Source organism: Aotus nancymaae, unplaced genomic scaffold (genome assembly GCF_030222135.1).
Source record: "Aotus nancymaae isolate 86718 unplaced genomic scaffold, 86718_ANA_hifiasm-v0.15.2.pri h1tg000053l, whole genome shotgun sequence".
Classification (NCBI taxonomy): Eukaryota; Metazoa; Chordata; class Mammalia; order Primates; family Aotidae; genus Aotus; species Aotus nancymaae.
The window spans coordinates 12884572-12910886 of NW_026988467.1; the positions used below are offsets into that span (position 1 = coordinate 12884572).

At 47.7% G+C, this 26315-nt stretch overlaps 1 protein-coding gene across 1 annotated transcript; it reads right to left on the reverse strand.

Moving 5' to 3' along the window:
- Nucleotides 1-217: 217 nt before the first annotated feature.
- AGMAT (agmatinase (putative)) lies at nucleotides 218-11391 on the reverse strand. Its single transcript, XM_012440149.3, has 7 exons — nucleotides 11120-11391; nucleotides 9940-10142; nucleotides 6381-6429; nucleotides 4809-5004; nucleotides 3662-3841; nucleotides 1493-1577; nucleotides 218-499 (listed from the first exon to the last, which is right to left on the reverse strand). Exons 1-7 carry the CDS (start codon nucleotides 11389-11391, stop codon nucleotides 426-428), a joined length of 1059 nt encoding a protein of 352 aa, XP_012295572.2. The 3' UTR covers nucleotides 218-425.
- Nucleotides 11392-26315: the final 14924 nt, after the last annotated feature.

The following is a 26315-nucleotide window of genomic DNA, read 5'->3' on the forward strand; positions in this document are numbered from 1 at the left end:
GCTTCCCAAAGTGCTGGGATTACAGGCGTGAGCCACCGTGCCCGGCCTCATAAGGTTTTTTTTAAATTTCATGTTTCCAATACTTAGATAACATAACCTTGAATGTAATTCTCCATCTCTGCCCCTTTATCCTCCGTCTTTTTTTCTTTCTTTTTATTTTGTTTTTGTTATTTTCCTCCATCTTTCATCAAAGGAAAAAAAATCAAAGCAGTACAAGTACTCTTTTTTTTTTTTAATTAATCCAAATTCCTTAGAAATGTTGCTGTTTGGGTGAGAGTTCTACTGAATATCCCGATTTCACAGCCAGCAATGACACTTTCAGCAGAAAGTTTTCTAAACTCGTTAGTTCTCAGACTGCTTACTCATAAGTTCTTCTTGAGAACTTGTCAGCGATGCAATCTGTTTTGTCTTGAAGAGCACAAGACTCAGACGGTTGTCACTTTGGGGAGAACACACAGCATCTCAAACAGCAGGTTAGCCGCCAGCAGGGCCGTGTTCCCTATGAAGAAGCAAAACCTGACATGAATACCCCACAGACCAACCCCTGAACCAAGCCTTGGGACCCCTCAGCTTTCCTCCCCTGGGCCTCCTTTTCCAGAGCCCTGTCTGTGCATCCCTTAGGGATCCACCAGCTGTGAACATGCTTGCCCGGGCTCTCTGCCTCCATCAGGCATCATTTGGAAATCCTATTTTAAAATTCAGAAAGTTCTTCGTTTATTCTGAGAACAGATTTTTCCCAAAGGAGAACCTATAATAATTATGTGTACTATATTTATTATCTACCTTCTGAAGTCGATAGACCTAACTCCATAAGCTTGTCTACATTAAAATTATTGGGATGGCATCTCCTTTGAAGATCTTAACATATATTAATGTTTATTAAGTAGGAACTTAGCTGGTTAAGTCACCCTGTCACTAGACTGCAGACTGCTTGCTTTCTCTTCTGCTGATTGGTGGGCAAGCTAATGATACTTAGCTACCTCCCAGGGGTTTTGTTAGGGTGAATGAGCTCATGTTTGTAAGTGTGCAGTAAATATGCTTTCTTCGCTGTTGGACATGCTCAGCCAGTTCCCTGAGTCATATAAGGGGACTCATCCATTTTCTTCTTTTTTTTTTTTTTTTTTTTTTTTTGAGATGGAGTCTCACTCTGTCGCCCAGGCTAGAGTGCAGTATTGTGATCTCAGCTCACTGCAACCTCCACCTCTCGGGTTCAAGCGATTCTCCTGCCTCAGCCTCCCAAGTAGCTGGAATTACAGGTGTGTGCCACCACACCCGGCTAATTTTTATATTTTCAGTAGAGACGAGATTCACCATGTTGGCCAGACCAGTCTTGAACTCCTGACCTCAGGTGATCTGCCCGCCTTGGCCTCCCAAAGTGCTGGGATTATAGGCGTGAGCCACTGTGCCCCAGCCCCATTTTCTGCTTACTAACTAGCTTCCTATAATTTAAGCTAGCAGCTGCCCATGGATCACCATCTTCTTGCATACTTACCAGAAAGATCATATGGTGGTGAAACTTCTACAAGGTCACAGCCCACCACGTTCAGGCCTTGACAACCCCGGATGATCTCCAGAGCCTATTCAAGATCAAGACTGAGTTGTCCATGGTGGTAATCATTTACAATGAAAAGCATCCAGTAGAGCTTTTCCCAGCATACGCCACCCTTTGGCTTGGAATTTGCTTCCCCTTGATAAACATTTATGGACTGCCAGGCACACTGGCAGGCCTCCCAGAGACACAGATTACGTACACACTCCCTGCTCCTGAGGGCTGCATGGTGTGGTGATAGAGATAAGGAAACCAGTTGTTTCAATGTCGTGCACTAAGGGCTTCAAGAAAAGCAAACCCAGAATGGTATCAGCACAGGTAAGAGCCTGGAGCGGTGGGTAAGGCTTCCCCACAATGGAAATAGTTAGTTCAAGGGATAGGCCAGGCAGAGGGAAAAACGCAGGCAAAGGCACCAAGCTGGGAAAAGTTCAGGTAGTGAGATGTGGCCAGAAGACTGAATAAGTGAGGGAGACTGGGAATAGAGTGACCTTGTCTAAAAGGGTTTCCATCCTGCAGGTGAAAAGCCCAGAAGGTCACTAAGCAGAGGGATGAGGAAAGTGTTTCAGAAATCCCTCATGGGAACAGAGAATGGTTACAACCATTTCAAGAGAGAGAGTTAAGATCTTAGAGGATGTAAGGTACTTGATGAGGTTTAAGCAGTTTCATTCATTTTACCCGCAAATATCTTCAAGTGCCTACTATTTGTATGTATCAGGCACTGTCCTGGGCTCCAAGGACAACATAGGGAACAATACATAGGTCCTGCCCTCCTGGAGCTTCTAGTCATAACCATTCTGCCTCCATGCATTTACTCCCAGCACACATTATTGGAGCTTTATTTGGGTGTTTCTAAAAGTTTGAAGCTACCTTGGTAAGTAGTTGTGCCATCACATGCACTTTTTTTTTTTTTTTTGAGACAGGGTCTCTGTCACCCAGACTGTAGTGCAGTGGCATGATCATGTCTCACGGAAGCCTTGACCTCCTGGGCTCAACTGATCCTCCTGCCCCAGCCTCCCTAGTGGCTGGGACTACAGGTGTGCAGTAGCACACCAGACTAATTTTTTTTATTATTATTTTTAGTAAAGATGGGATCTCACTATGTTGCCCAGGCTGGTCTCAAATTCCTGGGCTCAAGCGATCCATCCACCTCAGCCTCTCAAAGTGCTGGGGTTACTACTGCGTGAGCCACTGCATCTGGCCCATTGTATGCACTTTTATTTAAATTGAACCCTCAAAAGGTAAGTTTAGTGGGTTTTTTGTTGTTTTTTGGTTTTTGTTGGTTTTTTTTTTTTTTTGAGACTAAGTTTCCCTCTTGTTGCCCCAGGCTGGAGTGCAATGGCGCAATCTCAGCTCTCCTCAACCTCAGCCTCCTGGGCAGCTGGGATTACAGGCATGCACCATCATGCCCGGCTAATTTTGTATTTTTAGTAGAGATGGAGTTTCTCCATGTTGGTCAGGCTGGTCTAAAACTCCTGACCTCAAGTAATCCGCCCGCCTCAGCCTCCCTGAGTGATGGGATTACAGGCATGAGCCACGGCGCCTGGCCAAGTTTAGTGTTCTTAAGAGGGGATACTATAGACCGGGCACAGTGGCTCACGCCTGTAGTCCCAGCACTTTGGGAAGCTGAGGCAGGCGGATCATGAGGCCGGGAGTTTGAGACCAGCCTGGCCAACATGGTGAAGCTCCATCTCTATTAAAAATACAAAAATTAGTTAGGTGTGGTGGTGGGCACCTGTAATCCCAGCTACTCGGGAGGCTGAGGAAGAATAATCACTTGAAAGCAGAAGGTGGAGGTTGCATTGAGCCAAGATCCTACCACTGCACTCCAGCCTTGGCAAAAGAGTAAGACTCCATCTCAAAGAAGAAGAAAAAAGTGTGTGTGTATATATATATATATATATATACACACACACACACACACACACACACACACACACATACACACACACACGTCTATGTATGTGTATATATGTGTGTGTGTGTGTGTATATATAGAGAGAGAGAAAGAGAGAGAGATCTTAACCTGATTCCTAAATATTCACTTCAAGTCCCAGGAAAATGGATGTTACGTATCTCCACCCCCAGGAATCTTCACTGGAGGAGTCTCCTTACCTGACTAGGGGTGAGACCAGCAATTTCAGGTGTCCCTGTCCCTGGGGCATAGGCAGGATCCAGGGCATCAATATCAAAGCTGATATAAATGGGTTTGCCTCCCATCTGCTGCCTGACTTCCCCCATCAGAGGAACCAGCGACTTCATCCAGCAGTCTTCAGCCAGGACCACCTGGAAGCCCTGCAGAGATGGACTGAGGCTTCTGCCTGGCAGCAGTTACAGGGCGTTTCCTGTTTGCCAGCCCCAAGCTCAGCACTATCACACTTGACCCTCCACCTCCATGAGGGGAGAACTATCACCCTCATTTTACAGGTGAGGAAGGGAGGGACAATGACTGGTAAGGAAGCAGGGTCAAAGCTGACCTCTGGAGTTGGGATCAGAGAGAAGCTTTGCTAAAGCCAGAGTGGGAAACTCAGCAGCTCACGCTAGCACCTTCTGAACTGCTCTGTCCAGAAGACTGGCCTTGGCACACTCTAGAAGCAAGGGATTTGGGTTTTTCCCATTGGGGTCTTGTCATACATGTCTACATGAGAGCCATTCTGCCTAGAGGGTATGAGGACCGGAACTGAGAAGGTGACAACTCATCTTGGGTCCGGACCTCCTCCCCTCTTCTTTTTTTTGTAGATGGAGTCTCACTCTTGTCGCCCAGGCTGGAGTGCAGTGGTGCGATCTCGCCTCCCAGGTTCAAGTGATTCTCCTGCCTCAGCCTCCCAAGTAGCTGGGATTACAGGTGCGCGCCACCACGCTGGGCTAATTTTTGCATTTTTAGTAGAGACAGGGTTTCACCATGTCGGCTAGTCTGGTCTTGAACTCCTGACCTCAGGTGATCCACCTAGGCCTCCCAAAGTGCTGGGATTACAGGCATGAGCCACCATGCCCAACCTCCTCCCTCTTTTCTAAGCCAGCACCGTCTGAGGGGTTGGTGGGTTTCTGCTTGTCTCCCCACCCCAGCAATAGACATCCTGTGCCCCGTAAGTCAGCCCCCTCACCCTGTTCTCCCTGTGCCCCTGATGACGCAAACTCAGCCTCTTGTCCCTGCTTTCTGACTTGATTAGTAAAGCCCCTGCTGAATCCCTGGTTGCCACTAGTGAGGAAATGGAGAGGAAGGCATTTTGGGGGCAGGAGTAGGGGGCATTCGGTCTGTCACCTGGCTCCAGTTGTATCTGTAGGGATCCAAGGTCATGGAAGATCCCCGGATGCCAATCTGCACCACCCGCTTACAGTCCAGGAGACCCTCCTCCACACACCGGCGGAAGGGCGTCCCGTGGTAGAGCTGCTCTCCTAGGGCCTTGTCGGCCGTGTCCGTGTGTGCATCCACATGCAGCAGCCCCACAGGGCCATGCCTGATGACAACGGGGCAGCTCAGAGGCCAACTCTCCCTGCGGGGCCCTAGCACAACCGCCCTTCAGGCCACCAAACTTGGTCACAGTTCACAGCCACAAAGGAGGGGAGACCTGGCATGTTTTCTTTTCCTTTTTTTTTTTTGAGACAGAGTCTCGCTTTGTTGCCCAGGCTGGAGTGCAGTGGCTTGATCCTCGGCTCACTGCAACCTCCGCCTCCCAGGTTCAAGCGATTCTTCTGCCTCAGCCTCCCAAGTAGCTGGGACTACAGGCAAGTGCCACCATGCCTGCAGAATTTTTTTGTATTTTTAGTAGAGACGGGGTTTCACCGTGTTAGCCAGGCTGGTCTCGATTTCCTGACCTCGTGATCCACCCACCTCAGCCTCCAAAAGTGCTGGAATTACAGGCGTGAGCCACCACGCCCCCGCCTCCGGCATCAGTTTTCTGCCTTGCAACTGGTTTCTTTCTTCCTGATATCACTTAGCATCTCAGAGGAACAATAAACTCACAGAAGTCAGGCAGGAAATAGACGTGTTTTGGCTGCCACCCACACCTATCACCCAGAATTTGCTTCATTTAGAGACAGGATGAGAATCAAGGGTGGTGGCACAGGCGAGCTTGGCTGAAGGCTTAACTAAACCAAGCCACCCTTTCTCTGACTGAGGAAGAGGAAGCTTTAATCCAGCTCTCTCTCCATAACCTCCATCAGTGCCTGCCAGCCACCCAAAATAAACATCTGATCCAAATCGGCAAGAAATAAATGCAGCTTCGAGCAAAGACCTGCACCCACCCACCTCCAACCAGAATGCCACCCACATGTGCTTCCAAAGACATTCTGGAGCTGCCACCCTCCACCCCGGCCCTTCTGTCTCTTTCTCAAACTAAATTAGCCAAAGCCGGCCAATCCCCGGTAGACTTCCAGGACTGGCAAATCAGTCTTTTGACTGTCTGGGAAAGGTGCCCTTTCAGGAGGAAACAAGGGCCTCTCAGCAAGCTCCACCGTTGTGCCTGTCAGTGTTTGGCCAGTTGAAGCAAAACAGAAACTGACGTTAACTGGGGTTGTATATTTCACTAGGGGCTCAACTTCCAAAAACAGAGGCGAGTTGAAAATGCTGAGCACACATAAGAGGACAGATCTAGGGCAAGGGAGGGTGGCCAGAAGTGTTAATAATAAATTGTCTTGGCTTCTAGCTGGTGACTGACAGAGACACCTGGAGCTCAACCTTAATTTTGATCCCCAGAACCAGCTCAGCTGGGAATTTCTTATCCCCCATAACCTGAACCAGCAGCAGTCACCTAACGCCACCTAACAGCAAACAGCTCATTCCCTAACTTCTGACTTTTGAAATCTTGCTGGGGCCAAGCCATTTGGGACTTACTTTTTTGCCATTGCTTGCAATATGGGATATGTGATTGTGTGATCTCCACCTGCAAAAAGGAAGAAGAAAACGTCTGGAAAGTGAATAGGAGGATTACATAGAGTAATTTTTTTTTGAGATGTAGTTTCATTCTTGTTGCTCAGGCTGGAGTTAAATGGTGTGATCTTTGCTCACTGCAACCTTTGCCTCCCAGGTTCAAGCGATTCTTCTGCCTCAGGCTCCCAAATAGCTGGGATTACAGGTGTGTGCCACCACACCTGGGTAATTTTTGTATTTTTAGTAGAGATGGGGTTTCACCATGTTGGTCAGACAGGTCTCGAACTCCTGATCTCAAGTGATCCACCCGCCTCAGCCTCCCAAAGTGTTGGAATTACAGGCGTGAGCCACCACGCCTAGCTAAATAATCTTAAAGTAACCCAATTTTCACCCTTTTAGACTAGGGAGCTATAACCACAACTACAATAAGATTTATTTTTTTGAGATGGAGTTTCGCTCTTATTGCCCATGCTGGAGTGAAATGGTGTGACCTCGGCTCACCACAACCTCTGCCTCCTGGGTTCAAGCAATTCTCCTGCCTCGGGCTCTTGACAGGCATGCACCACCACGCCCGGCTAATTTTGTATTTTTAGTAGAGATAGGGGTTTCTCCATGTTAGTCAGGCTGGTCTTGAACTCCTAACCTCAGGTAATCTGCCCGCCTCAGCCTTCCAAAGTACTGGGATTACAGGCGTGAGCCACCGTGCCTGGCCAATAAGATTTTATTGAATGGTGGGATGCTTAATGAGCCTGGGACGTCAAGTCTGCAGTAAGCTGTGATCATGCCACTGCACTCCAGCCTAGCTGACAGAGCAAGACACTGTCTCAAAAAAATAAATAGCTTGAGCCTAGGAGTTTGAGACCAGTCTGGGCAACATGGTAAGACCCTGTCTCTAAAAAATAAAAATAGGACAGACACAATGGCTCACACCTGTAATCCCAACATTTTGAGAGGCTAAGACAAACAGATCACCTGAGCCCAGGAATTCAAGGTCTGCCTGGGCAACATGGTAAGATTCAGTCTCCACAAAAAATAAAAACATGAGCCGGGCATGGTGGCAAATGCCTGTAGACCCAGCTACTCAGGAGGCTGGAGTGGGGGGATCACATGAGCCCAGGGAAGGCAAGGTTGCAGCAAGCCATGACTGTGCCACTGCACTCCAGCCTGGGTGACAGAGTGAGACCCTGTCTTGAAAACAAACAAATAAATAAATAAAAGGAAATTAGACAAATTAAGAGGTACTCTAGGTAAGTGCCTTTTCAGAGTATTCTAGGAAAATGCCTAGAATAGCTCTGTTCAATAGAACCTTCTCTGATGATGGGAATGTTCTATCTGCACTGGCCCATATGGTAGCCACTAGCCACGTGTGACACACGTGACATACACGTAGCTAATATGACTAAGAAACTGAATATTTTAATTAATTTGAATTTAGCCACATGTGGCTAGTGGCTACCGTATGGGCCAGACCTAGGAAAGTATTCTTTCTGATAATAATAATAGCTAACATTTATTGAAGCTTAAGATATGCCATGCATAGGCCGGGCACAGAGGCTCACGCCTGTAATCCCAGCACTTTGGGAGGCCGAGACGGGTGGATCACCTGAGGTCAGGAGTTCGAGACCAGCCTGGCCAATATGATGAAACCCTGTCTCTACTTTACAAAGATTAGCCAGGCATGGTGGCATGCATCTGTAATCCCAGCTATTTGGGAGGCTGAGGCAATAGAATCACTTGAACCCGGGAGGCAGAGGTTGCAGTGAGCTGAGATTATACCATTGCACTCCATCTTGGGCAATGAGAGCGAAACTCCCATCTCAAAAAAAAAAAAAAAAAAAAAAGGTATGCCATGCATGATGCTGGGCATTTCATGTGCACTTTCATTATATGCCCCTCACACCATGCAGTGAAGTAGGTGTTATTACGATCATTCCTGTCCTACAAGTGAGGGCGTGAAGCATCAAGCAAGGTACACAGCAACACTGCTAGGGAGAAACGCAGCTGAGACTTCAAATCACGCCATCCAGAAACCACACTCTTCCCACTATGCCATGCAGGCTAGGCTCTCTCATTTGGCAAAAATAATTTTGGATATTTAGGAAAAGGTCCCTGTCATTTTAAGTATTTGTGAACAAGAGAAAAAGTGAGAGTGGGTGGAGGGTGAGGATAAGGGGAAAGCTGCTGTATAAGTCAATGTAGACCCTGAGTAGGACAGAAATACCCTCTTCACAGTTCTCCTCAAAGATAAAGTCATTAGAAACATCCTCTTGGCTGGGCGCGGTGGCTCACACCTGTAATCCCAGCACTTTGAAAGGCCAAGGCAGGTGGATCACCTGAGGTCAGGAGTTTGAGACCAGCCTGGCCAATATGGTGAAACCCCATCTCTACTAAAAATAAAAAATTAGCTGGACATGATGGTGGACACCTGTAATCCCAGCTACTCAGGAGGCTAAGGCAGGAGAATCACTCGAACCTGGGAGGCAGAGGTTGCAGTGAGACAAGATCGTGCCATTGCACTCCAGCCTGAGTGACAAGAGTGAAACTCCATCTCAAAAAAAAAAAAGAAAAAGAATAAAACTTCATCTTGGAAATCATTGGAAAGACCCTACTGGCCGCCTTCCTGGGGCTGGAATCAAGGGCTGGGATGAGCTGGGGGAGGCACTTCCAGTGTACAAGATGTAAAGTGTGCCAAAAACTTAGTAATCAAGGTAAATACTATTTTTTTCTTTGAGACGAAGTCTTGCTCTATCACCCAAGCTGAAATGCAATGGCACAATCTCAGCTCACTGCAACCTCCACCTCCTGGGTTCAAGCGATTCTCCCTCCTCAGCCTCCTGAGTAGCTGGGAGTACAGGTGCACACCAACATGCCTGGCTTTTTTTTTTTTTTTTTTTGGGTAGAGACGGGGTTTTGCCATGTTGGCCAGTCTGGTCTTGAACTCCTAACCTCAAGTGATCCACCCTCCTCAGCCTCCCAAAATACTGGAATTATTATAGGCATCAGCCACCGTGCCCAGCAGGTAAATATTATTTTAATGTAGTATTTTTGGAAATCAAAAATCAATGCCAGGCTGGGCACGGTGCCTCATGCCTGTAATCCCAGCACTTTGGGAGGCCAAGGTGGTCAGATCACTTGAAGTCAGAAGTTCAAGACCAGCCTGGCCAACGTAGCAAAAACCTGGCTTTATGAAAAATACAAAAATTAGCCAGGCATGTTGGAGGGTGCCTATAATCCCAGCTGCTTAGGAGGCTGAGGCAGGAGACTCAATTGAACCCACAAAGTGCAGATCGCACCACTACACTCCAGCCTGGGTAACAGAGTCTGACACACACACACACACACACACACACACACACGTGAAATATCCTCTCCTCAGAGATTAAAATAAATGAATTGCAATGCTCTCTTTCCTACTGTCTCCATATTCTCAGTGGCTTGCCCAGGAGAAGTAGCTGTACTCAAGCCCCTGATAAATAAACCCTGAGTGCAGGGAACCACTTTCTCCCTTGCAGACTGACATTACCCAAGGTCAGGGGAATACAGCCAGCTGCTACAATTTTCTCATAGGCCTCTTGAATTCGCCGGCAGCTGTCCTGAAGGTTGTAAAGATTGACATTCACATCGCCTAGGTCTGCAACCATGAGGGACTGGAAGGGGAGGGCCCCCGTGCTAGGATTGACCGTCCGAAGCATCACTGATTCTTCCCGGATGCGGCGAGGTCCGAATCTGCAGAGGGAAGAATCATCCTGTCAGTCATCTGCGGAGACTTAATTAAGGCTTTACTTAGGCCAGGGCTTCTCAGCCTCAGCCATTTGGGACCAGATGATTCCATGTTGCAATATTGCATAATGGAATTTTTAGCAGCATCACTGGCCTGTACCCACTAGATGCCAGTAGCTCCCTTCCTCCAAGGCGTAACAACCAAAAATGCCTCCAGATATTGCCAAAAGTCCCCTGAGTGCAAAACCACCCCACTTGAGAATCACTGACCTAGGCTATATGTGGAAGGGACTAAAGTGTACCAAATGGCATTAGCCAATTTCATGACCTCCCTGAGGCTCAGTTTCCTAATCTGTAAAATATTCACCTTGCACTGTAGTAAGAATTAAATGAGGTAATCTATGCAAAGCACCTTGCACTTAGGAGACATTTAATAAGTGCTGGCTTTCATAATTCAGATCAGTACAGTCAGATATAGTGTTGCTGAGCTGATTCAGAAATTGCTGATGCTTAATGATTAGGAAAATGGATTTTGCTTCCTCCAACTTGATCGTAGGAAAATTGCCTTCATTTGAGCATTTTTGAGTCAGGTGACATCCTGAGGTTTGGGGAAGGGGCAGCCAGTTTCTGCTCTCTAATGCAATGTCACCTGCCACTGTAAGCTGGGGAGAGGAGGGGAATCCACAGCCGCCATCCCAGCAAGGACCCAGGATGGGAACACGGAGAAGGTTCAGGCTCTAGAATCTCTTCCTGACCAATGATGACACGATGTGGAAGGCCGTCCCCATGTCGAGCCCTGGGGGTTGTTTGTTTTGGGTCCAGGGAACTCAACCGTCTCAAACCATAAAGGGCATTTTGGAGCCGGCCGCCAACTTCCAACCCGACCCGGAGCCAGCAGGGGCGCCTGTCCCGGTGCTTTCCAGACCCGACAGCCATCAAGCCGTCCCTCCACGTGTCCCCGGTCCAGGACCTTCAGGCCTTACCTCGCCCCGGGCCGGTTGGAGGTCCCAGTATCCAGGGGCACCCCGATGAAGGCAGCGTCCAGCCCCTCAGGGTAGGTCTGAACCGGCAGGCGCATCATGGAGCAGACGCCCACCGGCCGGGCCACGAACTCGGAGCTCGGGGGCTGGTTCCGCGGCGCGTCGGAAGCCTGGCGGATCTGGCGATGCCCTGGGTGGCAGAGTCCCACGGCAGGACGGGCGAACACGCCGCGCCTCGGGTCCCGGGCGCAGCCGGACGCCAGCAGCCGCAGCATTGCCGCGCGCTGGCCCGAACTCACCGACCAGACCACCGGAAAGGCCGCCGCGATCTGGCTGGTCCAGAGGCGAGGCGAGTGTGCACGTGCCGGAGCCGGAGCCTGAGTGGGCTCAAAGGTCACGGGCGCCCAGGGAACAAGGCGGGGGAAGGGCCCCAGGGACCAGCCGTGCTCTCTCCTCAACCCCTCTGGACTTCAGCCTCTGGCCTCTGATAAATAGAGCCAGGCTGGAGGTGCCCACTGGCTGGCACTGTGCCAGGGGTGTCTGCTTCCTGCTCCCCACTGTGGCCTTCAGCAGCCTCTTCTCCCATTCAGAATAATTTTTTTTTTTTTTTTTTTGAGACGGAGTTTCGCTCTCGTTACCCAGGCTGGAGTGCAATGGCGCGATCTCGGCTCACCGCAACCTCCGCCTCCTGGGTTCAGGCAATTCTCCTGCCTCAGCCTCCAGAGTAGCTGGGATTACAGGCACGCACCACCATGCCCAGCTAATTTTTTGTATTTTTAGTAGAGACGGGGTTTCACCATGTTGACCAGGATGGTCTCGATTTGTTGACCAGGATGGTCTCGATCTCTTGACCTCGTGGTCCACACGCCTCGGCCTCCCAAAGTGCTGGGATTACAGGCGTGAGCCACCGCGCCCGGCCTGTTTGTTTGTTTTTATAGAGACAGGGTCTCACCATATTGCCCAGGCTGGTCTCGAACTTCTAGACTCAAGTGATCCTCCCACTTTGGCCTCCCAAAGTGCTGGGATTATAGGCGTGAGCCACAGCAGCCAGCTTAGAATAATATTTTTAAAGTCAGAAAGATATGAAGGAAAAACGATCTTTCTTTAAGCCAGAAAAATAAAAGAGGAAATCCTTTTTTTTTTTTTTTTTTTTTTTTTTTTTTTTTTTGAGATGGAGTCTTGCTTGGTCACCAAGCTGGACTGGAGTGCACTGGCATGAGCTCGGCTCACTGCAACTCTGCCTCTCGGGTTCAAACCTTCCGATTCTCCTGCCTCAGGCTTCGGAGTAGCTGGGACTATAGGCATGTGGCCACACCCAACTAATTTTTGTATTTTTAGTAGAGACAGGATTTTACCATGTTGGCCAGGATGGTCTTGATCTCTTGACCTTGTGATCTGCCCACCTTGGCCCCCAAAGTGCTGGGATTACAGGTGTGAACCAATGCGCCTAGCCAGGAAATGCATTTTTTTTTTTTTAAAATGTATTTTTAAATGTCCAGGGATAGGAGTCTCAAGAAGCAGTAAAGTTAGTTAGCTAGCTAACTAGTTATTTTGAGACAGGGTCTTGCTCTGTTTCTCAGGGTGGAGTTCAGTGCCATGATCGTAACTATCTGCAGCCTCAAACTGCGAGGCTCAGGCAATCCTCTCACCTCAAACTCCCAAGTAGCTGCGACTACAGGCGTGAGCCAGCACACCTGGCCAGTTAAGTCTTTTTAAATACCTGTGTTTAAAAAAAAGGACTTAGAGGTAAGCTGTAGGGAAGGTCACAGTGCCAGAGAGCCCACTACATCCTCTTTATTTCTAAGGGGAAAGAGAAACACCGTGGAGAAAACAAAAAGTGATTCATAATGGAATTATGTGAGCCATTTAGCGGTATTACTGATATTTCTCTGATCTCTAGATGTTGAGATTGAATGGAAAAGGCTCACATTTGCATTAGGCTGTAACCTTTACACAAAAGTCGCACATTAAACCTCACACCACTCCAGCCTCCACCCTGCAGGTTGGAGCAGAGTTTCCTAATGGTCAATAATCAGTACTCAGTGTTGGCCTCTGAGCCGGGTCCCAGCCATTTTCTGGAACAAATACAACAATCTCACAGTTATTCTTTTTTTTTTTCCTTTTTCTCCCTTATGCCACTTAAAAGGTCTCAGTTATTCTCTTGACTCCCAAATTCAGCTGCTATTTCTTTCATGTTGCTTGTCCTGAATGTATCATGCTCTTACTCCTGGTTTTTCTTTCATTCATCTCACAAATATTTATTGAGTGTCTGCTATGTGCCAGGCACTCCAGTGAGGTCTCCCCATCGTTCACTACTGCTGAGCACCCTCTCCTTTCCTCAGGCCGCCTCTTGACTGGGACTCCCCTGGTCTCCTCCTGCCTTGGTGGCTCTTTCTCAGCTGGCAATCCCTTTTAATATGGAGGTGATGATTTTCACTTACAGGCAGGTCAACCAGAAGCCCAAATCCCAGCCCTGAGCTCCAGGTGACCAATTTCTTTTCTTTTTTTCTTTTTCTTTCTTTTTTTTTTTTTTTGAGATGGAGTCTCACTCTGTCACCCAGGCTGGAGTGCAGTGGCACGATCTCGGCTCACTGCAACCTCCGCTTCCCGGGGTTCAAGCAATTCTCCTGTCTCAGCCTCCCGATTATAGGCGCCCACCACCACGCCCAACTAATTTTTGTATTTTTAGTGGAGACAGGGTTTCACCATGTTGGCCAGGCTGGTCTTGAACTGATTTCAGGTGATCCACCTGCCTCAGCCTCCCAAAGTGCTGGGATTACTGGCGTGAGCCACCATGCCAGGCCTTTTGCTTTTTGTGTTTTGAGATGGAGTTTCGCTCTTGTTGCCCAGGCTGAAGTGCAATGGCACGATCTCAGCTCACTGCAACCTCCGCCTCCCGGGTTCAAGCAATTCTCTTGCCTCAGCCTCCCGAGTAGCTGAGATTACATGCATGCGCCACCACATCCAGCTTATTTTGTATTTTTAGTAGAAATAGAGTTCCTCCATGTTTGTCAAGCTGGTCTGGAACTCCTAACCTCAGGTGATCCGCCCACCTCAGCCTCCCAAAGTGCTGGCATTACAAGTATGAGCCACTTCGCCCAGGCTTTTTTTTTTTTTTTTTAAGAGAGATAGAAGTCTCGCTCTGTCACAAAGGCTATGGTGCCTTCAGTCATAGCTCACTGCAGCCTCTACCTCCTAGGCTTGAGGGATCCTTCTGCCTCAGTCTCCCAATTAGCTAGGACTACAGGTACACACCACCATACCCAGTGAATTTTTGTATTTTTTTGTAGAAATGGGGTCTCACAGGCTGTGGTGGCTCATGCCTTTAATCCTAGCACTTTGGGAGACCGAGGCAGGCAGATGGCTTGAGTGCAGGAGTTTGAAACCAGCTTGGGCAATATGGTGAAATCCTGTCTTTACAAGGAATACAAAAATTAGCCAGGAGTGGTGGTGCATACCTGTAGTCACAGCTACTCAGAAGGCAGAGATGGGAGGATCACCTGAGCCCAGGGAGGCAAAGCTTCAGTGAGCTGTAATTGCACCACTTCATTCCAGCCTGGTAGACAGAGTGAGACCCTGTCTCAAACAAACAAACAGAAAGAGATGGTGGGTCTCACTCTGTTTCCCAGGCTGGTCTCAAACTCCTAGATGCAAGCAATCCTGCTATCTCGGCCTCCTAAAGTGCTGGGATTACAAGTATGAGCCACTGTGCCCAGCCTTTTTTTTCTCTTTTTTTCTTTCTTTTTGCGATGGAGTTTCGCTCTTGTTGCCCAGGCTGGAGTATAATGGCTTGATCTTGGCTCACCACAACCTCTGCCTCCTAGGTTCAGACGATTCTCCTGCCTCAGCCTCCCGAGTAGCTGGGATTACAGGCACCCACCACCACACCCAGCTAATTTTTGTTTTTAGTAGAGACGAGTTTCACTGTGTTGACCATGCTAGTCTTGAACTCCTGACCTTGTGATCCACCCGCCTCAGCCTCCCAAAGTGCTGGGATTACAGGCATGCGCCACTGCGCCTGGCTGCCTTTTTTTCTTTGGGGTGTGTGTGTATGTGTGTATGTGTGCGTTAATTTGTAATCCTGTATATGTAAACAGGTATATCCCACATAAGAAAAGCTTTCTGAGGCCGGGCGGGGTGGCTCATGCCTATAATCCCAGCACTTTGGGAGGCCGAGGCGGGTGGATCACGAGGTCAAGAGATCGAGACCATCCTGGTTAACAAGGTGAAACCCCGTCTCTACTAAAAATACAAAAATTAGCTGGCCATGGTGGCATGTGCCTGTAGTCCCAGCTACTCGGGAGGCTGAGGCAGGAGAATTGCTTGAACCCAGGAGGCGGAGGTTGCAGTGAGCCGAGATCGCGCCATTGCACTCCAGCCTGGGTAACAACAGCAAAAACTCCGTCTCAAAAAAAAAAAAAAGAAAAGCTTTCTGAGATCCTCAATACTTTTTTTTAACTTTTTTTAGAGACAGGGTCTGGCTGTCTCACAGGCTGGAGTGCAGTGGCACTGTGTCATGGCTCACTGCAGCCTTGAATCCTAGGACTCAAATGATCCTCCCACCTCAGCCTCCTGAGTAGCTGGGACCACAGGCTCACGGCACCTCAACTGGATAGTATTTTTAAAAAATTTTTGGCCAGGCATGGTGGCTCACACCTGTAATCCCAGCACTTTGAGAGGCCAAGGTGGGCGGATCACAAGGTCAAGAGTTTTAGACCAGCCTCCTGACCAACATGGTGAAACCCTCATCTCTAAATTAAAAAAAAAAAATTTCTCTGGGCTTGGTGGCTCATGCCTGTAATCCTAGCACTTTGAGAGGCCAAGGCAGGCAGATCACCTGAGGTCAGGAGCTCAAGATCAGCCTGACCAACATGGAGAAACCCAGTCTCTGCTAAAAATACAAAAAATTAGCTGGGCGTGGTGACGCATGCCTGTAATCCCAGGCTTTGAACCCGGGAGGCAGAGGTTGCAGTGAGCCAAGATCTTGCCATTGCACTCCAGCCTGGGTAACAAGAGCGAAACTCCGTCTCAAAAAAAAATTTCTTTTGTAATGACGAGGGTCTCACTATATTGTCCATGCTGGTCTTGAAGTCCTCAAGCGATCCTCCCACTTTGGCCTCCCAAAGTGCTGAGATTACAGGTGTGAGCCACTACACCTGGCCTCAATAATTTTAATAGTGTAAAAGAGTCTTGAGATTTAAAAAAGCAAAAACACCTGAGAACCACTAAGCAGTCAGTAGTTTCATAGTATTGTTTGTGAGAAACATTTGCATCCGTTTCCTGGAGTGTCTGTTAAAATTCAGATTGCTGGAGCCCATCCCAAAGTACAGAATTAGAATCTATCAGGTGTTTTCAGCCGGGCGCGGTGGCTCGCGCCTGTGATCCCAGCACTCTGGGAGGCCAAGGGTGGTAGATCACTTGAGGTCAGGAGTTTGAGACCAGCCTGGCCAACATGGTGAAACCCCATCTCTACTAAAAATACAAAAATTACCTGGGCATGGTGGCAGGCACCTGTAGTCCCAGCTACTCAGGATGCACGAGAATCGCTTGAACCTGAGAGGTGGAAGTTGCAGTGAGCCAAGATTGTGCCACTGCACTCCAGCCTGGCGACAGAGCGAGAGTGAGACTGTCTCAAAAAAAAAAAAAGTTCTGATTATTATTGCATGTAGCAAGTGTGCAAATATCAAGCATAAAACTTGATATTAAACAGCTACTTCACAGAAAAGCTAAAAGTTGGCCAGGTGCAGTGACTCATGACTATAATCCCAGCATTTTGGGATACCAACAAGGGAGGACCTGCTTGAGCCCAGGAGTGCAAGACCAGCCTGGTCAACATAGTGAGACGTGAGACGGCATCTCTTTTTTTTTTTTTTTTTCTGAGATAGAGTCTTGCTCTGTCACCCAGGCTGGAGTGCAGTGGCACCATCTTGGCTCACTTCAACCTCCATCTCCCGAGTTAAAGTGATTCTCCTGCCTCAGCCACCTGAGTAGCTGGGACTACAGGCACCTGCCACCATGCCCAGCTAATTTTTGTATTTTTAGTAGAGATGGGGTTTCACCATGTTGGCCAGGCTGGTCTCAAACTCCTGACCTCAAGTGATCCACCTGCCTCAGCCACCCAAAGTCCTGGGATTACAGGCATGAGCCACTGCACCTGGCCTAGACCCCATCTCTACAAATAAAAAATCAGCTGGACATGGGGGCACAAGCCTGTGGTCCCAGTTACTCGGGAGGCTGAAGTGGGAGGATTGCTTGAGTCCAGGAGGTCAAGGCTGCAGTGAGCTGTGATCGTGCCACTGCACTCCAGCCTGGGCGACAGAGCAAGACCTTGTCTCAAAACAAAAAAAAAAAGCTAAAATTTGAAAATACTGTATTTGGAGATTTTATATTAGCTCAATATTTAATGCTTTATAAAAACTGTATCATTTTCTATGTGTGCCATGACAGGAAGAAGGCTGGGAAGTACCTGTCTAGTAAACTATAATTTCCAATATCTGCTTCATCCTCTTGGGTGTCCTCCAAGGGCAGTACCTTGTAAAACACAAGTGATAAATGTTTTGTGAGTGACTGAATGATTGAACAGATCTTCTACAACTGTGAAAAGCAGCTCTGGGGTGAGGAGTATTTCAGTCAACAAAACTGACAGCCTGAGTGTGGGGAAAACACCGTGTGCATTTGAGTTGTCTGGAGGGATTCCCTTTGGCCTGCTGAATGGCGAGGCCAGGGCTCTGCGGGAGTCAACGCTGAACTTGTCTGTACTTGCGGAAGCTCAGAAATGACCCTGCAGCAACTCCAGCCTCCCCAGGTTGCCTGCCTGTGACACTCATTCGCCTTGCTACATCCTCAACACTCATCTTCTCCTTTTTCGTCCCCTAGCCCTAAATAAAAACATAGGTATTGTTTAGCATGTTCAGAATACTTTCATCTGTTAAAGAAAAACATTAGCCTGGGTAGGTCGGTTGCTGTGGCTCACACCTGTAATCCCAGCAGTTTGGGAGGCCAAGGCAGGCGGATAACCTGAGGTCAGGAGTTTGAGATCAGCCTAACCAACATGGAGAAACCCCTTCTCTACTAAAAATAGAATATTAACCAGGCATGATAGCACATGCCTGTAATCCCAGCTACTCGGAAGGCTGAGGCAGGAGAATTGCTTGAACCTGGGAGGCAGAGGTTTCAATGAGCCAAGATTGTGCCATGGCACTCCAGCCTGGGCAACAAGAGGGAAACTCCATGTCAAAAAAAAAAAAAAAAAAGCCTGGGCAATACAGTGAGACCCTGCCCCCCCACAGAAAAAAATTTTTTTTTATTAGCTGCGTATGGTGGCACATGCCTGTAGTCCAGCCACTCAGGAGGCTTGAGGCAGGAGGATTGCTGGATCCCGGGAGGTGGAGACTGCTGTGAGCTGTTTGCACCATTTCACTGCAGCTTGAACAACCTATCGAGATCTTGACCAAAAAAGAAAAAAGTATCTAATGATACTTGTTAAAGCATATTAAGGAAAACTTTATTCAGGACCCTTGAGATAGGTATAGTGACCACTACAATGGAATCTTGTAGCTGAGGAGAGAGACTGGGCTCTCAGCTCAATATAGTGTGAAAGGAAGAGAAAACCTCGGGACCTCAGACTCCCTACGCCAAAGGGAAAAGTTAAGCTTGGGAACTGAGTGTGTAAAAAATTGCTTTTTTTGTTGCTGTTCCTAAATAGGTAGCTGCAAGATAGAAGCCACATATTTCCCCAGGTGGCCTTCCCCATCCTGACAATGTAAATTAACAGGTTATTTTCACAGGTAAGAGACGAAGATGAGACTGGAGATCATTTCCCCCACCCCTGGCCCATGCCCTGCCAAGGAGCCAAGCGCATATTTGACTTCTTTCTCTACTCTATGTTTACCTTATTTACTATAAAGTAGATTTTCTGAATAATTTTATAAATAATTGGCTGTTCCTCTTTCCCCTCCTGCCCACTTTTCCCCCTTTAAATACTGAAGTTATCCAGATCCTCCTGGGAAAGAGTGCAGGCCACCGATCCCACTGTAGCTTGTGTCTTTCCCAGACACATCCGCAACCTTGGCAAAATAAACTTGAAAATGGATGGAGACCTGTCTCAGACCTTTTGGGTTTACAACAGCATGGCAAGTGGAAATTTACAGCCAAAAAGCTGGGAGGGTTGAAGTTTAGCCAAGCACGGTGTCTCACACCCGTAACCTGAGCACTTTGGGAGGCTGAGGCGGGCAGATCACTTGAGGTCAGGAGTCCCAGACCAGCCTGGCCAACATGGTGAAACCCTGTCTCTACCAAAAATATAAATATCAGCTGGGCTTGGTGGTGTGCGCCTGTAATCCCAGCTACTCCGGAGGCTGAGGCAGGAGAATTGCTTGAACCTGGGAGGTGGAGCTTGCAGTAAGCCGAGATCACACCATTGCACTCCAACTTGAGCAACAGACGAAGACTCCGTCTCAAAAAAACAAACGGCTGGGCGTGGTGGTGCATGCCTGTAGTCCCAGCTACTCCAGGGGCTGAGGTGGGAGGATTGCTTGAGCCCAGGAGTTCTAGGCTGTAGTGCACTATGCCGATCGGGTGTCCACACTAAGTTCGACATCAATATGGTGACCTCCCATGAGTGGGGGACCACCAGGTTGCCTAAGGAGGGGTGAACCGGCCCAGGTTGGAAATGGAGCAGGTCAAAACTGGCATGCTGATCAGTAGTGGGATCTCGCCTGTGAATAGCCACTGCACTCCAGCCTGGGCAACATAGTGAGACCCCCATCTCTAAAAACAAACAAACAAAAAAAAACAAAAAAGAATCTTTGTGACATCAAAGCTTGTCAAAATCCCCAGTATTCTATTCACTTTGCCTATAAAATTATACACTTATTGGCCAGGCGCAGTGGCTAACACCTGTAATCCCAGCACTTTGGGAGACCAAGGTGAGTGGATCCTTTGAGGTCAGGAGTTTGAGACCAGCCTGGCCAACATGGTGAAACCCCTTCTTTACTAAAAATACAAAAAATTAGCAGGCTGTGGTGGTGCATGCTACGACAGCTACTTGGGAGGAAGAGGCAGGAGAACTGCTTGAAGCTGGGAGATGGATGTTGTAGTGAGCCAAGATTTTCCCACTGCAATCCAGCTGGGTAAGAAGAGTGACACTCCGTCTAAAAAAAAAAAAAAAAAAAAAGACCAGGTGCAGTGGCTCAGGCCTGTAATCCCAGCACTTTGAAGGCTGAGGCGGGCAGATAATCTGAGGTCAGGAATTTAAGACCAACCTGGCCAAGATGGTGAAACCCTGTCTCTACTAAAGATACAAAAATTAGCTGGGAGTGATGGTGGGCACCTGTAATCCCAGCTCAAATTCCTGACCTCAAAGGTAAGTGGATCCTTTGACGTCAGGAGTTTGAGACCAGCCTGGCCAACATGGTGAAACCCCTTCTTTACTAAAAATACAGAAAATTAGCTGGGTGTGGTGGTGCATGCTACCACAGCTACTTGGGAGGCTGAGGCAGGAGAACTGCTTGAACCTGGGAGATGGATGTTGCAGTGAGCCAAGATCTCACCACGCCAGCCTGGGCAACAGAGTGAGACTCTGTCTCAAAAAAAAAAAAAAAAAAAAAAGGCCGGGCGCAATGGCTCATGCCTATAATTCCAGCACTTTGGGAGGCCAACGCAGGCAGATTTCTTGAGGCCAGAAGTTTTTTTTTTTTGAGACGGAGTTTCGCTCTTGTTACCCAGGCTGGAGTGCAATGGCGCGATCTCGGCTCGCCGCAACCTCCGCCTCCTGGGTTCAGGCAATTCTCCTGCCTCAGCCTCCTGAGTAGCTGGGATTACAGGCACACGCCACCATGCCCAGCTAATTTTTTGTATTTTTAGTAGAGACGGGGTTTCACCATGTTGACCAGGATGGTCTCGATCTCTTGACCTCGTGATCCACCCGCCTCGGCCTCCCAAAGTGCTGGGATTACAGGCGTGAGCCACCGCGCCCGGCCAAGGCCAGAAGTTTGAGACCAGCCTGGTCAACATGGTGAAACCCATCTCTACTAAATACATACATACATACACACACACACACACACACACACACACACACACACACATAAAAATTAGCTGGGCAATCCCAGCTACTCGGGAGGCTAAGGCACAAGAATGGCTTGAAGCCCGGAGGCAGAGGTTGCAGTGAGCCAAAATCGTGCCAGTGCACTCCAGCCTGGGCAACAGAGTGAAGCTTCGTCTCAATAAATAAAATAAAATAAAATGAGCCTCCTATGAGCAGGAGAAAGGGAGGGAAGAGCATGAATTTATCTCAAAGACCCACCCAGTGAGGCTAAATGTTATGCAGTTTTAGAATTAAGCCAGGAGAGGGCACAGAAAACTGCTTCTTGATCATCTAACAAAGGAAAAAAGAATTCAGGAAATAGAGTTCTCCTTCAATTATTCAATCAGGTGACACAGTTTATGTCACCTCCCAAATCTCCTGGAAAAAGATTTAGTCAATCTAATTTCATCCTGAAATCTCAAGTTTTATCACACAACGGTTATCTTAATGTCATCTTTGTATCATTTAATTTTTTTTTTTTTTTTTTTTTTTTTTTGAGACGGAGTTTCGCTCTTGTTACCCAGGCTGGAGTGCAATGGCACGATCTCGGCTCACCGCAACCTCCGCCTCCTGGGTTCAGGCAATTCTGCCTCAGCCTCCTGAGTAGCTGGGATTACAGGCACGCGCCACCATGCCCAGCTAATTTTTTTGTATTTTTAGTAGAGACGGGGTTTCACCATGTTGACCAGGATGGTCTCGATCTCTTGACCTCGTGATCCACCCGCCTCGGCCTCCCAAAGTGCTGGGATTACAGGCGTGAGCCACCGCGCCCGGCCTCATTTAATTTTTTATTGAAGAAAATCTTCAGGGCCGGCCATGGTGGCTCACGCCTGTAATCCCAGCACTTTGTGAGGCCGAGGCGGGCAGATAGCCTGAGGTCAGGAGTTCAAGACCAGCCTGGCCAGCATGGTGAAACCCGTCTCTACTAAAAATATCAAAAGTTAGCCGGGCATGGTGGCAGGTGCCTGTAATCCCAGCTACTCAGGAAGCTGAGGCAGAATTGCTTGAACCTGGGAGGTGGAGGTTACAGTAAGCCAGGATCGTGCTATTGCACTCCAGTCTGGGCAACAGAGCAAGACTTTGTCTCAAAAAAAAAAAGAGCCGGGCGCGGTGGCTCAAGCCTGTAATCCCAGCACTTTGGGAGGCCGAGGCGGGTGAATCACAAGGTCAAGAGATCGTAGACCATCCTGGTCAACATGGTGAAACCCCGTCTCTACTAAAAATACAAAAAATTAGCTGGGCATGGTGGCACGTGCCTGTAATCCCAGCTACTCAGCAGGCTGAGGCAGAAGAATTGCCTGAACCCAGGAGGCAGAGGTTGCGGTGAGCCGAGATCGCGCCATTGCACTCCAGCCTGGGTAACAAGAGCGAAACTTCGTCTAAAAAAAAAAAAAAAAGAAAAAGATAATATTCAGATTTCTTTCAAGCCCCAACCAGTCATCTATGCATTTCTTTTAGATGGCATTTCTCTTGTCCTAACCCTTCTTCCTCTGCAAAGTGGGGACTATAACCTTTCCTGATTTTCCAGTGATGATGTTCACCATCAACCTGGTCCTTAGAAAGGAAGGAAGCATTGACAAATACAAGAGCTGATTGTTAATTATGAACTATACGCTCTGGGTACATAGATGGGACTCAAGTTATCAGTCAGAATGAATACTCGGTAATTGATGATTAACAGGACCGTAGTTTCAAACCAAGGTTCCAAACTGGCACAAAGCTCAAGGACGCGGAAAAATGCTGTTCAGACAAATCCAAATATAAGCCAATTTGTGCTGGGTGATTAAAACCAGAAAAACATTATTAAACATTTTTGGAAGGTAAGAATTAATGATTGAAGTACAGGGATGGACATCACATACAAATAAAACGTGTGATACATTCTATGGTATAAAATCAATGGTTTGATAAATATTCTCTTTTTTCTTCTTCTTTTTTTTAGACTGTGTCTTGCTAGGTCCCCCAGGCTGGAGAGCTAGAGTACAATGGCTACTCACAGGGGCAATGATGGCACACTGCAATCTGGAACTCCTGGACTCAAGTGAGCCCCTGCCTCAGCCTCCTGAATAGCTGGAACTACAAGCACACACCAACTTGTTCTCTTTTATTATGACTTGCCTTTGCAGCCAATTTCTTTCTGAATTCAATATTTGACATGTTTTATCTCATTTGTCCTTCTAATTACCCAATAAAATAATATTTATTATTTTTTTAGATATAGGATATCATTCTGTCACCCAGGATGGGAGTGCAGTGGCCTGATTATAACTTACTGCAGCCTCAGACTCATGGGCTTAAGCGATTCTCCCACCGCCCCCATTCCCCTGCCGCCACCAAGTAGCTGGGACTATAGGCAAGTGCCACCATGTCCTACTAATTTTTAAAATATTTTTTTAGAGACAGGGTCTCAAAACTTTGCCCAGGCTGCTTTTAGATCTAGAGGTAGATCCCTCAGGAATAAGCAATGCCTTGGTGAGGGGAAGGGGGCTCAAATTCCTGGGCTCAAATGATCCTTCCACCTTGGTCAAATTTTGCCCAGGCTGGTCTCAAACTCCTGGGCTCAAACAGTCCTCCCACCTTGGCCACCCAAAGTACTAGGATTTTTTTTTTTTTTCCTGAGACAGGATCTTGCTCTGTTGTCCAGGCTGGAGTGCAGCGGCACAGTCACCACTCACTGCAACCTCAATCTCCTGGGCTCAAGTGATTCTCTCACCTTAGCCTCCTCAGTAGCTAGGACCGATTGCACCACCACACCCAGATAATTTTTTAAATTTTTAGTAGAGATGAGCGTCTCCCTATGTTGCTCAAGGTGGTCTTGAACTCCTGAATTCAAGCAATTCTTCCACCTCGGCCTCCTGAAGTGCTGGGATTGTAGGCGTGAGCCATTCCACCCAGCTCAATGATCAATCATTTAATTAATCATGCTTATGTAATGAAACCTTCATCAAATCCCAATAGAATAGGGTTCAAAGAGCTTCCAGGTGGTGAACATATGGAGGTTCGGGGAGGTGGCATTCCTGAAGAGGGCATGGAAGCTTCACATCCCTTCCCATGTTCCTTGCCCTATGCAGCTCTTCCACGGCTGTTCCTACATTGTATTCTTTCATAATAAATGGTAATCTGGTTAAACCATTCTGAGTTCTGTGAGCTGCCCTAGCAGATGATCAAACCCGAGGAGGAGGGGATGGTGGGGACTTCTAATTTATAGCAAGTCTGCGAGAAGTACAGGTGACAACCCGGGACTACCACTTGGTATCTGAAGTGGATCAGTCTTATGGGAATAAGCCGGTAACCTGTGGGACCTGATGCTATTTCCAGGTAGACAGTGTCACAATTGAGCTAAATTGTAGGACACTGCTAAAGCTTGGATGTTTATTCCCTCCAAATCTCAAGTTGAACTTTTACCCCCTAATGGCAGGTGTCTGGGTCATGGGGGTAGATCCCTCAGGAATAAGCAGTGCCTTGTTGAGGGGAAGAGGGCAGTGAGTTCTCACTCTGTTCCTTTCCCCAAGAGCTGGTTGTTAAAAATAACTTGGCACCTCCGCTGTCTCTTGCTAACTGATCTCTGCACACAACACATTGGCTCAATTCTGCCTTTTGCCATGAGTGGAAGCAGCCTGAAGCTTTCACCAGAGTCTCAATCTTCCAGGCAGCAGAATTGCCAGACAAATTAACTTCACTTTTTTATTGTTGTTGTTTTTTTGAGATGGAGTCTCACTCTGTCCCCAGGCTGTAGTGCAGTGGCACAATCTCGGTTCCATGGCAACCTCCGCCTCCCAGGTTCAAGTCATTCTCCTGCCTCAGCCTCCCAAGTAGCTGGAATTACAGGTGCCTGCCAGCACACCCAGCTAATGTTTTTGTATTTTTAGTAGAGACGAGGTTTCACCATGTTGGCCAGGCTGGCCTTGAACTCCTGACGTCAGGTGATCCACCTGCCTTGACCTCCCAAAGTGCTAGGATTACGGGCATAAGCCACCTCGCCCAGCCCTTAACTGGATTTCTCCTGTACAAATTGGTTGGCAATGTCCTTCTTTCACCTTAAAATGCCTGGAAATATCTCAGATAAGCTTTTTAAAAAAGCTTTTTTTAGGTGCAATTTACATACCACAAAATTCACCCATGTTTTAAGTGTACAATTTGATGATTTTTGTAACCTTGTGCAACCATCAGAACTCAGTTTTAGAACATTTCTATCACCCCCAAAAGTTCCCTCGTGCCTATAAAAAAGCTTTTTAAAGGGTGCATTTTTGTGGATAATTATAATCATGAGTAACAAGTCCCAGAAATGTCCATTTTGCCTGGCTTCCTTTTGCTGCCGGCAGGCAAAAAGAAAATTACAAAAGCCCATCAACAAATGAAAGAAAACACCATAAGCTGATCAACAGCTGTTTGCTCAAAATAGTTTATTCATGCTCTCCAGCGTTCAGTGAATGTCAAGCCAAGTGCCAGGCATTGGTTAAGTCTGTCAGGGATATCAAGGCAGGATAACAGCTGTCTTCCCCTAGAAGTAACTGGATGTGAGTTCAATAGTATACAACCTCACTTAAAACAGTTTCCATATTCAATGGTTTGGGGTGAAGTGTACCAGGTGGGTGTGATATTTGGACTTCCACTTCCAGAAGTAAAGATTAAACAGGGACTGGATTTACTTTCCCATGTAAATAACCAAAATATAGACCCCAAAAAATAAGAAATAGTTTTCAAGACACTGGATATCAGGCCACAAAGGACAGTAATCCCTGAAAAAAAGGACAACAAATGAGGTGAGCCCTATTATTGCTCCAACTTACTGCCTTGAGAGTTTCCAGGCTCTAGTGCAGGAAGGGCAAAGTAAGGAAGGGCCTGGTGGAATCCTTGAGCTAAGGAGACAGAGCTGAGTCCAGGGAGACCAAGGCAGCCAGATTGAAAGGACAGAGTACCAGAGAAAGGGAGCTGTTCAGACAGTACCCCAGAGATCTGTCAAGGGTCCCCCTCTAGCATTTAGCAGAGTACTGCTGAGGACACAAGTGTAAGAAAACTACACAAGGCTGGAGAAAGAACCACATAAAAGGATTACAGCAGCGGTTCCTAATCTTTTTGGAATTTCAGAATGAAACTCTTCCACCTCAGTTC

Excerpts from the sequence above, each read along its gene's own strand:
- AGMAT (XM_012440149.3), bottom strand. The coding sequence starts at position 11,391 with ATGCTGCGGCTGCTGGCGTCCGGCTGCGCCCGGGACCCGAGGCGCGGC. Across the intron at positions 10,143-11,119 it reads TCCAACCGGCCCGGGGCGAG|ATTCGGACCTCGCCGCATCC; the intron begins GTAAGGCCTGAA and ends TTCCCTCTGCAG. Across the intron at positions 500-1,492 it reads ACCACCATATGATCTTTCTG|GGAACACGGCCCTGCTGGCG; the intron begins GTAAGTATGCAA and ends GCTTCTTCATAG.